Source organism: Harmonia axyridis, chromosome 5 (genome assembly GCF_914767665.1).
Source record: "Harmonia axyridis chromosome 5, icHarAxyr1.1, whole genome shotgun sequence".
Lineage (NCBI taxonomy): Eukaryota > Metazoa > Arthropoda > Insecta > Coleoptera > Coccinellidae > Harmonia > Harmonia axyridis.
Window position 1 is genome coordinate 1,083,916 of NC_059505.1, and position 18,703 is coordinate 1,102,618.

The following is an 18,703-nucleotide window of genomic DNA, read 5'->3' on the forward strand; positions in this document are numbered from 1 at the left end:
AAACAAAATAAAATGAACGTAGTGCGTGATACGTATTCCGCACAGAACCATTATTTTCGAAATAAAATTGCACTATTTGCAATCTTTGTTCAGGCGTGAGTCTATTCATGATGAATTGCCAAACCAAACTGTGAATAAATCATTTGACAGCTGTTAAATCGGTCGCTATCTTGGACAGTAATGTCAACCTTAAGTTATATACCTCGAAAAAATACACCCGTTAGAACTGCCTGATTAAAGTCACGTAAACCTTTATGGTGCAATACTTTCCTTCAAACTAATGAAAGTCACAAGGAAATTTGGCGTTCGGAATGGAATCCTTGTAATACCTTCAACAAAAGTATAATCTCTATTCTATATGAACTTCTGATTTCTGAATACCCCAGTTATCATCATTTATCTTTGATACTTTTTGACGTGAGCCATTTTCGACAAATTTCATGGATCATATTTTGAAAGCCGTTCCAGATTATTGTACGATTTTTTATTGAATTCCCGAAAAGCTTTGAAGTATTCTGCATATTTAGACATCATTCTACAGGTGGTCTGAAAGACACTGCAACTTTTTTACGATTGCCTAGTTATATACCTCGAAAAAAAACACCCTTTACATTGAAAATAATCTGTCATTTTCCTTTCAGGTTCCAAAGGACTCAGGAACAGATTCGACGAACAGCGTCTCACCTTACGCATTCACAGGGGTAGAGGGTCGACAGAACGTCGCCACCATTGTGCAGGTTCACCCCACAGTAACGGGAGTAGCAGCACTCTGACCACGCTGGGGAGCTGTAGTCCTAGCCCTTCGAACAAGAGGCACGAAAGGATCAAGATAAGTGTCAGCTATCCTTCCAGCGAGAATCTTTCAGCCCACAAGCCGACACCTCCCAATCATCTGCCGGTTCTGATGTCTACATCGCCGAGTAGTTTCACCGTCAGGTATTCGGTGAATGGAGACAAGATGGATGAAAATTCTTCCAGGAATGATGGAAGACTCCGAGTGCATCGAGGAGGTGGGTGATTTTGAAATTGAAAAGAGGTATCAAGATATAATGGGTGTTCTAAAATTGGAGGTACAAAACGAAAATTACAGATTTCTTGGATCATTTTAAGAAAAAAAAGTCCTATAAACATGGGCCACCAAACGCTTGGTTTGCGAAATATACGCTCTATTAGTGATGACGTCACACACCGCCATTTCGGTTCTCCTGTCAGTGTGCGGAATCCAAACAAACAAATTGTCATTCAAATTAGTACGTTGTCGTTAAAGAAATTGGCTTATTCTGATAAATAAGATTATTTAAGGAACGATTTTATTATTAATTGATAGACGGAAGGAACGAGATTAATGCCAGTAAGTTCGAACTTGAAGTTCAACTAATAAACACGGCTTTTTACAAAATCTTGGGAATGATACAGGATTCAAACTTACTGGTATTAACCTCGTTCCTTCTGTCTATCAATTAATACTGAAATCGTTCCTCAAATACTCTTATTTATGAAAATAAGCCAATTTCTTCAACGACAACGTACTAATTTGAATAACAATTTATTTGTTTGGATTCCGAACACTGACAGGAGAAACCAAAAATGGCGGGGTGTGACGTCACACTAATAGAGCAAGAGGCAAAACACCAAAACGATTAAACACGTCGCAAAGGGTATATTCACTCATCAAAACGCTCGGATTTTATTGGTTCATTAAAACATGAGTTTAATCACTGAATATTGACTGAATATTCATTGAATAATCACTGAATAATCATTGAATAATCACTGAATAATCACTGAATAATCATTGAATAATCACTGAATAATCATTGAATAATCACTGAATAATCATTGAATAATCACTGAATAATCATTGAATAATCATTGAATAATCACTGAATAATCAAACTTGAATATTTGTTTCAATGAATTATTCGAATAAATTTATGGATGAATATTCGAATACAAAAAGGCGAAAAAGTCCCAGCCCTAATCTGAACCCAACATCCATCAAGTTATCTATAGTGAGCTATTACTCGAAATGTGCCTGCGAGTAATCGAAAATTACCTCACAAGGATCGAGTCCTGTCAAGCATCACGCTGAGTATATTTAAATGATATTGTTCGGGTTACTTTATTTCATGTTATTGGATAATGGGCTTCCGTCAAGTAAAGATTAATCCATTAAATATCCAAAATTTCTGAGAAAAGTAGAAGTCAGATATATCGTGTTTCAATTTTCAATTCAACCGGAAATGGTTCATGCCATTGTTATACAATATTAATGACAATTGGCCATGGGTTGCCCGTGTCTCCTCGATTTCAGGCAATTTGACCCAATCGATAACAGGGTTATTATATCTATATCCGTACTATACTCAAAAATTCATACGTTTTTCATAATTTAACGTATTGTTATGAATAAATCGTATTCGATTCATCCCACGCATTTTTGTACCTACCTTTCAGTTTGTAATTTTCAATAATCGACGTTTGGAATAGTCTGCCAACTAGAGTTTTTCTTAGAAACCGAGGTACAATAAAAACTAATTACCTGAAATTAAGTAAAAAAGAATCTGTCGCTCTATCGCTTAGTTAACACAAGAACTCAAGCTGATCGATCACCAGTAATGTCCTATCTTCGTTGATTGGGTTCTTGATATTCTTCATATTTTCTGCGCTTGGGATTACCGTAATGAACCCATTTTTCGTCTCCAGTCACAATGCGATGCAGAAATGCCTTCCGTCTTTGTCTTGCAAGCAGCTGTTCACAAGCAAACAAACGCCGTTCAACATCTCTCGGCTTCAACTCGTACGGCACCCAATTTCCTTGTTTCTGAATCATTCCCATGACTTTCAGGCGTTTTGAAATGGCTTGTTGCATCACTCCAAATGATCCTGCCAAATTTTTGTTGGGTTTGACACGAGTCTTGATCAAGTAATGCCTCCAATTCTGCATCTTCGTAAACCTTCTCTTGTCCACCGCCATGCTGGTCTTCGACGTCAAAATTACCGTTCTTGAAGCGTTGAAACCACTCTCGGCACGTTTTTTCACTAGTAGCGGCCTTACCATAGGTATTTGAGAGCATTCGATAGGCCTCAGCCGTAGATTTCATCATATTAAAGCAGAAAATTAAAATCTCCCGCAAATGACGAGAATTTGGCTCGTAAGCTGACATGTTTAATCGAGAATAACTTTATGATGCAGACACAAATCGACTAATATTTCGCTGGCGTTATGTTTACAAATACCTAAGCTTATTGTATGACATCTACGACCTATTTATTTCGACTACCACTTACCGCTACAGCCCTCTATTGCAAAACGGCGGAAGCAAAGTTGTACACCTAATATAATGAACATCCATTGATTTCTCTTCAAATATACTCATGTTTTTTCTTAATATCAAAAACCTCTCGTCGGAAAACCCTTTATCACATTTCTTCAATCGATCCTTTTTTCAGGATCCTCACGCAGAGCACTCACTCCAAACAGTGAAATTGTAGGCATAGAAAGACCTCCAACCTCACCTTCAACAGTCAGTGAAGATGGGAGGACGAAACTGATCTCAAAGAAAATGGGTAAGCGCAACATAAAGTTCCAAGTGAAACGTTTCAGGATGGAGACCAAAGCCGCAAAGACTCTCGGCATAATAGTGGGCGGCTTCATCTTGTGTTGGCTGCCATTCTTCACCATGTACCTCATACGTGCTTTCTGCGAAGACTGCATCCACCCGTTAGTTTTTTCTGTGTTATTCTGGTTAGGTTATGTAAATAGTGCCATAAATCCACTGATATACGCGCTGTTCAGCAAGGACTTTCGATTCGCCTTCAAGAGGATCATCTGCAGGTGCTTCTGTAAGGGAGGAACTGGCAAGGGTTCTAGAAGGGGATCTGCGGGATCTCAACTACAAGAAAGACACTTCCGATCTGCCAGTTACAACAGGCAGGGGAACTCTCTAGGGGAAGAAAGTGACCCTGGTGGCGATCCTTCGGACTCCAGGTGACAAATAAAGGGAATGTCAGCTATTGGTAAGCTGGCATTCGGCATTAACGACTTGATGTTCAAAGTGAAGATGAATGACTGAAACTGTTACTTAAATCCGATAAGGCAGATATAAATATTCGATGTAATACTCAATTTCTTAAGCTGCAGTGTCGCAAACTTAATATTTGCTTCTTCAAACTAGACATCTTGATATTTTCAGCTCTCAATGCCAACATTTAGATTAATACATGTTTAATTTTGTTTTCATATTAGTGTTTGTGCAGTATTATGCTGGTTCAAAGACCAGTTGAAACAAAGTTTTATACCTATACAATCATACCTATAGTAACTTTACATGAATGACAAATGTATTTCTATATCATTTTAGCAGTTCTCTAATCCATGGACTCCAACAATTGAACAAACTCAGATTGTCTTACGTAATGGAAGAAATTTGTTGACTAATACGTCTCATTCAACTTTTTAATCCTTCACGCGCTTGACGATACGCACAAAACTGACACTTGTCCAACATCATATTCGAAAAACAGATATATATATATATATACTCATCATTGATTCCCAAAAATCTATCATTATATCATACAGGGGGTGATCTATTCTAAAAGATCAATTAAAATAATACCATGGAAAGAGCCTGGATCCAAAAATTTCTCAAATGTAATAGTGGATTTATGCACCGTACCTAAGAACTAAGGACTAGGAACTATGAACTAAGAACTAAACCTAAGAACTAAGAACTAAACCTAAGAACTATGACCTAAGAATTGAACGCTAACAAATCAATGAAGGCGTTTATGCACGTTTCCTAAGAACTAACACTAGTAGGCCAAATGTTAACTAAGAACTAATGGCGGATTTATGCACCAGTCCTAAGAACTAAGACTAAACCTAAGAACTTAGAACTAAGAATTGAACGCTAACAAATCAATGAGGGCGTTTATGCACATTTCCTAAGAACTAAGAACTAACACTAGCAGGCCAAATGTTAACTTAGAACTAATGGTGGATTTATGCACCAGTCCTAAGAACTAAGACTAAACCTAAGAACTAAGACCTAAGAATTGAACGCTAACAAATCAATGAGGGCGTTTATGTACGTTTCCTAAGAACTAACACTAGCAGGCCAAATGTTAACTTAGAACTAATGGTGGATTTATGCACCAGTCCTAAGAACTAAGACTAAACCTAAGAACTTAGAACTAAGAATTGAACGCTAACAAATCAATTTATGCATTTCCTAAGAACTAAGAACTAAGTTCTAAGTTCTTAGGTTTAGTCTTAGTTCTTAGGACTGGTGCATAAATCCACCATTAGTTCTTAGTTAACATTTGGCCTGCTAGTGTTAGTTCTTAGGAAACGTACATAAACGCCCTCATTGATTTGTTAGCGTTCAATTCTTAGGTCATAGTTCTTAGGTTTAGTCTTAGTTCTTAGGACTGGTGCATAAATCCACCATAAGAAACTTATGGTGGATTTATGCTCCAGAACTAAGACTAAACCTAAGAATTGAACGCTAACAAATCAATGAGAGCGTTTATGCATTTCCTAAGAACTAACACTAGCAGGCCAAATGTTAACTTAGAACTAATGGTGGATTTATGCACCAGTCCTAAGAACTAAGACTAAACCTAAGAACTAAGACCTAAGAATTGAACGCTAACAAATCAATGAGGGCGTTTATGTACGTTTCCTAAGAACTAACACTAGCAGGCCAAATGTTAACTTAGAACTAATGGTGGATTTATGCACCAGTCCTAAGAACTAAGACTAAACCTAAGAACTTAGAACTAAGAATTGAACGCTAACAAATCAATTTATGCATTTCCTAAGAACTAAGAACTAAGTTCTAAGTTCTTAGGTTTAGTCTTAGTTCTTAGGACTGGTGCATAAATCCACCATTAGTTCTTAGTTAACATTTGGCCTGCTAGTGTTAGTTCTTAGGAAACGTGCATAAACGCCCTCATTGATTTGTTAGCGTTCAATTCTTAGGTCATAGTTCTTAGGTTTAGTCTTAGTTCTTAGGACTGGTGCATAAATCCACCATAAGAAACTTATGGTGGATTTATGCTCCAGTCCTAAGAACTAAGACCTAAGAATTGAACGCTAACAAATCAATGAGAGCGTTTATGCATTTCCTAAGAACTAAGAACTAACACTAGCAGGCCAACTGTTGACTAAGAACTAAGGGCACAGGTAAAATATAGAAGTGCGCGTGCGCCGCATAGAATTTCAATATTAACGAGTATCAGTTTCTATCATTTTATGTTCTTTATTCGTGTTTATCGATGAAAAGTATTAGGTGTATGTGAAAAAATTTAATTTCATTTTTTCACAATAAATATCAATGTCAAACATCAAAGTATAGAACAAATAGAAAGGAGTTCGAGCACGTGCGCATGCCTTAACTAAGAACTAACAAGATAGTGCATAAACGCCACTGAATTCTTAGGTTCAGTTCTTAGTTCTTAGGTACGGTGCATAAATCCACCATTAATCTTCAGGGGGACATCGAATGCTGATCTTCAATGTGACCTTGGATTTTGATTTCAAGGTCAATTAGATTTTAGATCTTCAGAGAAATTCATATAATGGAAAAAAAAAACAAGAGGGACAAAATGTTTTTCAAGAAGATTTATTTCCTTCTTCAAAAAAAAAATAAGACTACTTGACCTTGAAATCAAACTAAAAAACTTTCTTATGGAACATTTTTTGATCCAGACTCTTTCCAGAGTTATCTCAGTGAATCTTTTAAAATGGAGTCACTCTTAATCTTTATGAAAAAAATTAGAAGTTCATAAGTTTAGCTCCAATCCAATTCTAACTTTTTCGACGGATGTAAAAAATCAACAGCTGATACCTACTCATGAAATTCATTATTTATTTCCAGAATTTTTCATGATTTAGAAATTGTACAAAGTCGCCTAATAAATCCACATAAATATACCCAATGAAAGCAAGTGTTTAGATTTACAAATATAACGGTGCTGCTTGTACAAATTTTGAACATACTCGAAATAAGAATAAATGTTATAAGAAATACCAATGTGAATGTCATACAAATATAAGAAATATAATTATAAATCGATGTAAATTTGGGCTCAAATAATGCTGATCTGTACATTTCTGTAAATCGTCCAAAGAGTGTGTGATATATTAGTAAATAAGGTCTCTTATTGTTGTTCAATATTTAAATGAAGTGAGTGTAAAAAATCTGTGATATGCTAAAACAGAGTTTTAAGATGAAGAAATGTATTATATATATATAGTCATTCCATTGTACATATTCGAAAAGGGAATATATAAAAATTAATAAAATATTCAATTCTGCATATCTCTTTTATATACACTGCGCAAAAGAATTAACGCACATTATGGAAATCTCAAATTTATTCTACAACTGAAGGTGTTCTCAATGATAATTATTTTTATCAGAATTATGCATGCATATGTTATCCACTTTCAACGTTTTTCTTCAATACAGATGTTCTTTCCCAGCAGGAATAAAAAAGATGAGATTATCAGATTTTGAATGTATTGGCTCCATTCTGAAATCAATTGTTCTACATCAATTCTAGTGATCGATAGTTTTTCTTTCGTTTGATTTTCTACACTCGATCGCTATGCAACGCGAAACACGCAATTTGACCCAAGAGGAATGTGCCCAAGCGGTAGTTTTGCGAGAAGAAGGGTGGACATACACAAGAATTGCAGAAAGGTTTGGAGTTTCCCATACAAGTGTGTCCAGAATGTTGCAGCGAGTCAGGGAGACAGGTATAAATGTCCGAAGTCCAGGACAGGGTAGACCACGGGTAACAACTGCCATTCAAGAACGTTACTTGAGAGTTTCTTCGTTGAGACAACGGTTTGCAACCGCTCGCCTCCTTCAAAATCAGTTTGAGCAAACCCATGGGGTGCAAATTAGCACTCAGACAATAAGAAATCGCCTCAGAGAATATGATTTAAGGCCTCGTGTCGCGGCAAGAGGCCCAGCTCTTACCCCAGCCCATCGAAGGGCGCGTTTGGATTTTGCGAGAGAGCATATCCATTGGGAAGAGGCTGATTGGGCTGATTGAGCATATCTTTCATGTGGACGTCTGTTTACAAGGAAACGTCGATCACAATGGTAGAGGCAGAATCTAGACTCATCTGTGAAGATAACTCTTTCCCAATCAGCCTCTTCCCAATGGATATGCTCTCTCGCAAAATCCAAACGCGCCCTTCGATGGGCTGCGGTAAGAGCTGGGCCTCTTGCCGCGACACGAGGCCTTAAATCATATTCTCTGAGGCGATTTCTTATTGTCTGAGTGCTAATTTGCACCCCATGGGTTTGCTCAAACTGATTTTGAAGGAGGCGAGCGGTTGCAAACCGTTGTCTCAACGAAGAAACTCTCAAGTGACGTTCTTGAATGGCAGTTGTTACCCGTGGTCTACCCTGTCCTGGTTTTGGACATTCATACCTGTCTCCCTGACTCGCTGCAACATTCTGGACACACTTGTATGGGAAACTCCAAACCTTTCTGCAATTCTTGTGTATGTCCATCCTTCTTCTCGCAAAACTACCGCTTGGGCACATTCGTATTGGGTCAAATTGCGTGTTTCGCATTGCATAGCGATCGAGTGTAGAAAATCAAACGAAAGAAAAACTATTGATCTCTAGAATTGATCGAGAACAACTGATTTCAGAATGGAGCCAATACATTCAAAATCTGATAATCTCATCTTTTTTTATTCCTGCTGGGAAAAAACATCTGTATTGAAGAAAAACGTTGAAAGTGGATAACATATGCATGCATAATTCTGATAAAAATTATTATCATTGAGAACACCTTCAGTTGTAGAATGAATTTGAGATTTCCATAATGTGCGTTAATTCTTTTGCGCAGTGTATATTTTCAATATATTCATGTCCATAAGTATGAGTGTATTTGTGTCCATTGTGTAATTGTAATCAAGTTATATATAGGGTGTACCATTCAATTAGAAATTAATTATCTTTTTAGAGATTCAGAGGAAGGTAGTGTTTTTTAAATGGGACACTATATATATATGACTTGATCAACGCCTATATTCCAATTAATTATTTTTGTCAAATGATTATCAGTTTTAAATACATACATGTATTATTATTATTATGAATCCATCAAAATACTGTCACAAACCTTGAATTATTATCAGTAAGAGATTAAATTGTTGAGTTTCTTCAAGTTAATAAGAGTTGTATATTTTATTAGCCCATAGGTACTCCGTAACCTATGATTATAATGTTTTTTTCTCTCTTTCATCACATTTTCCACATAAGTTGGTATATATGTATTCCTCAAGAATAAATTCATGTTGCATTAGAAAAATTTCGGATTATCATTATATAACTTGAAAAATCATATCACAGATTTTTAGCTCACAATTTAATTAATGTATCCACTTACATTAAAATGGGAAAAGAAATACGTTTCCTCTCGCTGTATTATTGTACCTATAAGTACTATAAGCGAAGACAATGGCAAAATAGATTAAGTGAACATGTGATCAAAATCGACATTTATCCGCTTATTACAATGAGTGCGGAAAAATGGGTATTATAACATATTTATTATATTTAAGCCAAAATTTGCTCTGTAATAAAACTATTTTAATCTGTGTTTCTTATCAATCGTCTAAAATCTGAATCAATATACCTTCCTTACTTACCTCTCATTTCAGAATAACCAAAATATAGCTTCACTGGTGAAAATATGCAATATTCACATATTATCATGAAGATGAAAGAAATTGATGTGATCCCAAGAATATTCGGTCCGGAATCAAGCCCCCATATAGGTGCTTCGGCACTTTACCATTAGAATTTTACAAAAACTGCATAAGGCAAGCAAGCGCAGTTGAAAACTGTTAGTAAATCAAGCTATAAAAAGCTATTAAAGAATTCAATAAAATACCAGATGAATAGAGTTTTTATTCATCAATTGCAATAAATTAAAGTCAAAATGAGTAAATATTTAAATAAATTGAAAACAATAAACGGGAACAACGAATTATTTTATCACTAAAGCAATAAATAACTGAAAACATGATGATTTCAGTGGAGAGGAAAATAGCTCTGAAGTAATGCTCTATATATTTTCTTATCTTTATCTAAGAACAAGCAAAATATCACTCTATCTATTTTATCACTTTTGTCCTCCAAAAATTTACGTACTTGGTAGATAGCTGCATGTGCTGCAGGAAGATTGGGATATCCATTTATTCCTGCCGAAATGCAGGGAAAGGCAATAGTTTTCAAGCCCTTGGAAATCAGTAATTCCAAGCTTTCTCTGTAGCACTTTTTCAATTTTTCAGGGAACTCTCCTCGTGGGCCAACTGTATGGATTACATCTGAAAGAATGTCAAGAATTAGAATTAATTTCACATTAAAAAAAAATTAATGGAAAAAATGAAGATATAATAATATAATATGTAGTCCAAGGTGAAAACAATGACTCTATTATCAAAATTGAATTTAAAAACGGTGTGAATCATAAAGTTTGTGTTCCAGGTTTTTTAAGTGTAAACACAGTTCAAGTTGATCAAATAAATGTTTATCTTACATCGGGAAGGTAATTTATATCCTCCGGTTATTTTGGCTTCACCAGTCTTACATGGAGCTAAAGTATTACATTCCAATTCAAGAGATGGTCCAGCAGTTCTGTGAATGGCTCCACTAAGACCTTCATTTGCTGTTAATGAAGAATTTGCTGGATTGACGATAGCATCTACCTGAAAGGTTTTAAAATTCATACTTAAAAATGGTTGGATTTTGAAAAATCAAATGTATTTTATGAATTTATACTGACGGAGCTCTACTGTTGTTAGAATAGGTGCAAAAAAATCAATTAATACGATTATAATCAGAGGAATAAATGAACGTGAACTAGAATAAAGGAATTTAGAATGGCCTAGTGACATTTAGATGAACTTATAAAGGAATGATTTGAATTCAGATTTATATTTGGAAATTACCGCAAGTAGAGTTATATCTCCTTCGAATATTGAAATTTTTTCTGCTAATATCTCATTTTTGCTTATATCTAAAGCACTGTTATCCTTCATTAAAATAAGATCCGGTAAAATTTCGGATTCGCACAAACGCTTCCATGTTGGTAATTTTTCTAATCTTAAAAAGTTCTTCTGCTTCGCTTCAGCTTCTAGTTTGAGATATTTGTCTTTTTCTTCCTCCCAACTGCTCATTTTTTAATGAAAATCACTTTATTTTACGGTTTAACTTAAATTACGACTTTTTAAATAGCGCAGAATTTTAAAAATATCATTGAATTAATTTCTATGATCAGCTAAGTCACCTTTTGGACCTACTGCACAGTAAATAAATGTTAACTTCGCCTCTACAAAAGTGTTCCCTTTAAGAAAAATATACATTTTTGCTTTAAAGAGTTCATATTACAGTCTATTATCTAATAATTACAATGTCATAAAATTATAGAATATTTTCTAGTTAAAATCACTAAGAGAAATAAGATGTGGGACCAATTCAATTTTGACATGTGTAGTTCAAATATATTTCCAAAAAATGCAGGAGATACAAATAAATTATTTTTCACTGAAATTTTGAAAAACTTCAAACTTTTATTTCAGATTTTCTAAGTTTCAACAAGGAAGATTATGATGAAAGAAATTACATCACTATAATAATATTGGATGACTATGGATAATTAGATACTCATTGAAATTGAATTTTACTATTTATTTTTCATCAAACCATGGTTATCACTAATTTTCCAAATAAAGAATAAAATACACATTCATAAATCATTGGAAACTGTTATACAAACAAAAAAACAAACAAAAATAATGATACAAATCATTAATAAGAAAAATATTATCCAGATACAGGGAAATAACTTTGCAATACACCCTTATATATATCCTTATCTGTTTGCAAAAATAAGCAAAATATTATTCTATCGACATTTGGGTGTTCTTTCTCTAAAAATTTTCTAGCTTGGTAAGCTGCAGTATGGGCAGCAGGTAAATTAGGAAATGAATATATTCCTGTAGAAATACAAGGAAAAGCAATGGTCTTCAATTTTTTTGCGACAAGTAACTCCAAGCTATTTCGATAACAGTTTTCAAGTAATTGAAAATGATTTTTATTGAGCTCTTCTGGTCTTGCCAATTGCGGACCAACTGTTTGTATCACATCTGAAAGAATTAAAACTTTTTAACTTTTCAAATATTATACCTGAAAATAATTAATATTAAATAATAATGAGAAGGTTTCTATTACAGTTCAGCTTAATTTCTATTATCTATTGAATCTAAACATTTGTGGACTGTTGTAAAAATTCCTCACTATGTATCTTGAATCAGTAGCCATTACTTATTGCTTTTTTCTTATTACTACAACTTACATTTAGCTGGTAACTGATAGCCTCCTGTTATTTTAGAATCTCCAGTATTACAAGGAGCCAAGGTAGCTCCTTCTAATCTCAAACATGACCCAGCGGCTCTATGGATTGCACCATCAACTCCTCCGCCTCCTTGAAGCCTGGAATTTGCTGCATTTACAATAGCATCAATCTGAAAAAAAATGGAAATTATAATAATTACAAACGTAAAAATGAAATCATGATTGCCAAGTTCTGATTCAAACAATAATAGAAGTTTCTTTCGAATAAATCAAGTTAACTATATAATACCGCTAATTTAGTGATGTCTCCCTCAAATATTGAAATTTTTTCGGACAATATTCCATTTAACTTATTATCAATTGGACAATTTTCCATCTTCATAATCGGTTTTGGCAATTTTTCCGATTCACATAAACGTTTCCATGTAGGAATTTTTTCAAGCGAAATACAATTTTTCTGCTTTTCTTCGGCCTTCATATTCAAATATTTTTCTTTCTCCGTCTCCCAGGCCATTATCGTTCTTATTGAATTTGACCGAAATGATCGAAATTTAATATCTGACAATTTTAAACCGTTTGATACGTTTATTAATTCGGAAAATTTTTGCGACAATTTTAAGTAACTCATTTCTATGGTCTGCAAAAATTTTGATCACAGAACAGCTATTATAATATTTTCTACGGCATAGAGTTATTAACTAGAAGTTTAATTCCATCAAATGATGGCTTACAAATCTCCAGATCAATTTTACTATTATTGAACATTGAAATGATGCTAGTTTAAGTATTTTCGGATTGATATCGTAGAAAATAAAAATTTTATATTCTGAATTGCGTTAGTGGTAAGTATATATATAGTATTCTGTGGTGGTAAGTTTCTTTAGAAGTAGTCATAAAATAAGTTAATGTTATCTGTGGTGGTAGTTCAGAATAATTTTCTGTTTGATGTTTGACTACTTTTATTTTCCGACGAAAATAATAAATACAAAACAAGGATTTCTTGAATTTTATTTTTATTCTACAGTAATTGTGTGAAGATAGTAGAATATAATAAGGAATAATTTTTTTTCTGTTTGAAGTAAGTTAGCATGAACTATTCCTGTCCTATGTTAGTACAGTCCATTCAGGAATTATTGACATCTCGGGTGGCTTTGGAAAATCGAAATTAAGTTGGTACTGGCTCATTCAGTAACATTTTGAATTGAAGATTTCGGGTTGGCATTGGAAATGTCATTGACAGGAGGTTAGATTTCAGTTTGTTTGTGTTATTGGTTTAGATCGAAGAAATTTTGAAACTTATAAGTTGTATCAATTCCAAGCACACATTGATTAGTTTATTTGAGTATTTCTCACAGTACTGTTTGAAAAAAGAAGAAGGCAAGTCATTACAGCCTTGATTATTAGTGGAAGAAAACCTGTGCAATACGATTTCACTTTCAAAGAATCATTGAATGATTTGATTGTTACCAAAAGCAACCAATATATCAGTCTGGATAAAATTTGACCAAAAAGCATCTGGATTTTAATCAATCAACGTCAACATTATATAAACTTAATTAGTAACAAGTTCAAAACAGTTAATAAAAGAATAATTCTATCGATGAACAGAGAAATATAATAAGTTGAGTACGATTTTATGGTAAATACAGAGAATATTTGCAACAAAATGTGAAATTCATTTATCTGGAGGAAACTTGGTTTTTTGAAAATGGCAGCATTATTCAACAGTGGACTCTAGAAAGAAAACAAAAAGTTTTTCAAGTATATTCAAGAGTAAAAGTGGAAGGATTACTATATTGAATGCTGGATATTTGGATTTTTACCTGGATGTTTTGTATTGACAGTGGTGATCATGAGGATTATATAAATCTATGAAGGGAGAATTATTTCATAATTGGGTTGCTAAACAAAGTCTTGGCATTGCATCTATACTTTATTCATATTCTATATTGAAATTAAGTATTGTTATATCTGTTTCTTGTTCTTCAATGAGTAATCCAAAAATCTAATAAATTCCAATTGCTTTATAGAATTTTTACTGAGTATTTAATCGAAAAATATATTCAGAAGAGTAACTTCAAGAATTTCTTCACCTCTTACCCACTTGAATGTAGTAGAATGCAATAAAATTTTGAAATTCTCAAATTAAAAATAATTTCATGCAAAAATGCTTATAGTGAGTGAGTTGAAGCTGTTATGGGCCAAATACTTTATGTAATTTAATAGTAACTAGTATAAAAGCTTTTCAATAAAAAACAGAAAACTTGAGTACAAATAGTACCTATATTTTTCATACAAGTTTAATCAATCATTCATGTCATGAACAGTTTCAATAAATAGTGACTTTAGAAAGTAATTTACACATCGGCTGATAAATTGTTTCCAATTTTGAAAGTTACAGTACAACTGTGATGTCAAAATTTTTCATATACTAAATGGATTCTTTGAATTTTATTTCTGTCTTATTATGATATGGCTCTTCCATTCACTAAGCTACACTATTTAAATTCATCAACCAGTTTTTTCTGTTTTCTTCACCAGCTTAGACACCACAGTTAAAATGATCCATAAGAGTTATTTGATAAGAATTTTGCAAGCAGGTTGGTATCCAGAGTCCATCAGTAATGCAACAATTTTTGAAGAGCCTTTGGTGAAAAGGAACATGCATATTTTAATTATCTTCAATGGGATCTTTTATGGGCGACTCTTAAATGAATAGATATCTCTTCATTGGATTTTCTTGAAATGAGGTAGCATTCCACTATATTTTTACGTTATATAATCTAAATTTCAATTTATGAAATCATGACTGTATGCGTCCCTTCGTAATTTCGAAAATTCAGGATCTTTCGGATACAAAAATGATGAAAATAATTTAAACTGGTTATTTCTATGATGAACCATAGCAATTTTTAGTGATATTTTTGTAACCAGAAATAAAGCCGCGACTAGACGTTCATGGCCTACTTCGATGTCAATAATTCCTGAATGGACTGTATATATGTTTATCCCTTATATTTTCATTTGATATAATTTCATATATTCTATTTATACTTTCAGGAAACAGAACCAAATAAAAAATCTTCTCAGGTGATTTCTGAATAATCAAAATGGCACATTCTGGAGTAGTTTCTAGCGGAAAACGAAAGGAAATTTATAAGTATATTGCACCATGGCCACTTTATAGCATGAATTGGTCAGTAAGACCAGATAAAAGATTTCGACTCGCTCTCGGAAGTTTTGTTGAGGAATATAATAACAAAGTACAGATTGTTTCACTTGATGAAGATAGTAGTGAATTCACTGCGAAAAGTACTTTTGATCATCCCTATCCTACTACTAAGATAATGTGGATACCTGATAGTAAAGGAGTATTTCCGGATTTATTAGCCACCAGGTGAGTTCTTTGAGTTTAATCCCTTAGATGTCTTTTAACAAAACTATTGTTTCAGTGGTGACTACTTGAGAGTTTGGAGAGCTGGAGAACCTGACACAAGGTTGGAGTGTGTGCTCAATAATAATAAGAATTCTGATTTTTGTGCACCACTTACATCTTTTGATTGGAATGAAGTAGATCCTAATTTGGTTGGAACTTCTTCAATTGACACTACATGTACAATTTGGGGTCTAGAGACTGGTCAAATTTTGGGACGTGTTAATTTAGTGTCAGGACATGTAAAAACACAACTGATAGCTCATGATAAAGAGGTTTATGACATAGGTGAGTAGAAATATAGCGATCCGAAGAGGAGTGTTCTTATTTTAATTTTTTTTAGCATTTTCAAGGGCTGGTGGTGGAAGAGATATGTTTGCTTCAGTAGGAGCTGATGGATCCGTACGTATGTTCGATTTGCGTCATTTAGAACATTCAACAATCATTTATGAAGATGCTGCTCATACTCCACTGCTTCGTTTAGCATGGAATAAACAAGATCCTAATTATCTTGCTACTATTGCTATGGACGCTTGTGAAGTCGTAATTCTCGATGTTAGAGTTCCTTGTACACCGGTAGCAAAATTAAACAACCACCGAGCATGCGTTAATGGAATAGCATGGGCGCCCCATTCTAGCTGTCACATTTGTACGGCGGGTGACGATCATCAAGCCTTGATTTGGGACATACAACAAATGCCGAGAGCTATTGAAGATCCTATTCTGGCTTATACGGCTGCAGAAGGTGAAGTTAATCAGATACAATGGGGGGCTACCCAACCTGACTGGATAGCGATTTGTTATAATAAATCCTTGGAGATTCTCAGGGTTTAGGTTTGTCTGAATGGCGGCTATTTATTTATATATTTTGAAAGGATCGTGGACATATTTCTCTTGAAGTTACGTAGCAGAATGTTGGTTCTAATTTCTAATTTTGTAATTCAAGATTGCTAAGTGTAAAAAATTCATTTTGAATCAGTAAGTACCTAGTTGCTTGATATCGGTGAGATCCTGAAATATTGGTTACATATTTCAAATTTTTTTGAGAAAAGTTGGCTTTTTCTCTTAGTTCAGACTTATTATACCTCGAAGGTGTAGCTATCCAGAATAATTATTTGTCACACTAAATTTATCAAATTACAAATTGGTTTTTATAATTTGTTTTTGAACAATCTTAAAATCAATGAGTTACAAAAAAATGGATTAAGTGAGATATGGAAGCGCAGTCTTGAATATGATGTAACTTAGCTTTTATCTCATCCATGTATAGATAACTGCCAATAACTGATGTTCATTTCAAATAAGGAAATCATGCCCACTAAAATTAGTATGATGTAACTCTGTCATGAGTTGTCCAAGGCCAGGGGTTTGTAACCAAACAAATACGAGGTCTGTTATTTTAGAATCTCCAGTATTACAAGGGACAAATAACAAGACTGCGCGCCTTAGAGGTATCTAGATATCTTGTCTATGCACGTACCAAAACACGTCTCGTCACTATTATTGTATTTGTGCAGTTGCGGTTTGAAGCGAATGTGTTTTTTTCTCTTGCCGAAAACCATGTGTGACGAAAAACAGGAGCAATGTATCAATCTCAAATTTCTCGTTAAATTGAAAAAAACTCCGACTGAGTGCTGTAAATTGTTGCAAGAGGCCTAAGGGAACAATTCTCAATCTTGTGCGCTTGTTTTTGAGTGGTGTAAGCGCTTCAGTGAGGAGCAAGCGAGCACTGAAGATGACCAACGCCCAGGTTGCCCTGTCACTGTAACTTCAAAATCAGTGAGCAAAATCAATCAAATTTTGCATGCGGATGCTCATTCGACAATGTAGTCACTGTTTCCGGAGTTGAAACAGTGACAAAGCAACCTGGGTGTTGGTCATCTTCAGTGCTCTCTTGGTCCTCACTGTGCGCTTACACCACTCAAAAACACACGCACGAGATAGAGAATTGTCCCCATAGGTCTCTTGCAACAATTAATAGGACTCAGTCAGAGTTTTTTTCAATTTAACGAGAAATTTGAGATTGATATGTTGCTCCTCTCTTGCCAAAAACCATGTGTGACGAAAAACAGGAGCAACGTATCAATCTCAAATTTCTCGTTAAATTGAAAAAAACTCCCACTGAGTGCTGTAAAATGTTGCAAGAGGCCTATGGGGACAATTCTCTATCCTGTGCGCGTGTTTTTGAGTGGTGTAAGCGCTTCAGTGAGGGGCAAGCGAGCACTGAAGATGACCAACGCCCAGGTTGCCCTGTCACTGTTTCAACTTCAAAAACAGTGACCAAAATCAACCAAATTTTGCATGCGGATGCTCATTCGACAATGTAGTCACTGTTTCCGGAGTTGAAACACTGACAGGGCAACCTGGGCGTTGGTCATCTTCAGTGCTCTCTCGGTCCTCACTGATGCGCTTACACCACTCAAAAACACACGCACGAGATAGAGAATTGTCCCCATAGGCCTCTTGCAACAATTTACAACACTCAGTGGGAGTTTTTTCAATTTAACGAGAAATTTGAGATTGATACGTTGCTCCTTTCTTGCCGAAAACCATGTGTGACGAAAAACAGGAGCAACGTATCAATCTCAAATTGAAAAACACTCCCACTGACTGCTGTAAATTGTTGCAAGAGGCCTAAGGGAACAATTCTCAATTTCGTGCGCGTGTTTTTGAGTGGTGTAAGCGCTTCAGTGAGGGGCAAGCGAGCACTGAAGATGACCAACGCCCAGGTCGCCCTGTCACTGTTTCAACTCCAGAAACAGTGACCAAAATCAACCAAATTTTGCATGCGGATGCTCATTCGACAATGTAGTCACTGTTTCCGGAGTTGAAACAGTGACAGGGCGACCTGGGCGTTGCTCATCTTCAGTGC

General features: G+C 34.8%; 4 protein-coding genes across 4 annotated transcripts in view; 2 read left to right on the forward strand and 2 right to left on the reverse strand.

Annotated features, from left to right (window-relative positions):
* Positions 1 to 4,723, forward strand: part of LOC123679632 (octopamine receptor Oamb) — a 132,647-nt gene extending 127,924 nt beyond the window's left edge. Inside the window, exons 6-7 of the mRNA XM_045617016.1 lie at positions 642 to 1,010; positions 3,454 to 4,723. Coding sequence (XP_045472972.1) covers positions 642 to 1,010; positions 3,454 to 3,995 — 911 coding nt within the window. The 3' untranslated portion in view covers positions 3,996 to 4,723. The remainder of the gene's footprint in view (positions 1 to 641; positions 1,011 to 3,453) is intronic.
* A 5,207-nt stretch (positions 4,724 to 9,930) lies between these two features.
* LOC123679634 (ADP-ribose glycohydrolase MACROD2-like) lies at positions 9,931 to 11,323 on the reverse strand. Its single transcript, XM_045617018.1, has 3 exons — positions 10,994 to 11,323; positions 10,582 to 10,750; positions 9,931 to 10,369 (listed from the first exon to the last, which is right to left on the reverse strand). Exons 1-3 carry the CDS (start codon positions 11,219 to 11,221, stop codon positions 10,074 to 10,076), a joined length of 693 nt encoding a protein of 230 aa, XP_045472974.1. The 5' UTR covers positions 11,222 to 11,323; the 3' UTR covers positions 9,931 to 10,073.
* Positions 11,324 to 11,717: 394 nt separating this feature from the next.
* LOC123679633 (macro domain-containing protein CT2219-like) lies at positions 11,718 to 13,039 on the reverse strand. Its single transcript, XM_045617017.1, has 3 exons — positions 12,688 to 13,039; positions 12,400 to 12,568; positions 11,718 to 12,190 (listed from the first exon to the last, which is right to left on the reverse strand). Exons 1-3 carry the CDS (start codon positions 13,024 to 13,026, stop codon positions 11,868 to 11,870), a joined length of 831 nt encoding a protein of 276 aa, XP_045472973.1. The 5' UTR covers positions 13,027 to 13,039; the 3' UTR covers positions 11,718 to 11,867.
* A 280-nt stretch (positions 13,040 to 13,319) lies between these two features.
* Positions 13,320 to 17,219, forward strand: LOC123679635 (DDB1- and CUL4-associated factor 7). Its single transcript, XM_045617019.1, has 4 exons — positions 13,320 to 13,476; positions 15,459 to 15,795; positions 15,851 to 16,119; positions 16,175 to 17,219. The coding sequence occupies exons 2-4, from the start codon at positions 15,509 to 15,511 to the stop codon at positions 16,663 to 16,665; spliced, it is 1,047 nt and encodes a 348-aa protein (XP_045472975.1). The 5' UTR covers positions 13,320 to 13,476; positions 15,459 to 15,508; the 3' UTR covers positions 16,666 to 17,219.
* Positions 17,220 to 18,703: the final 1,484 nt, after the last annotated feature.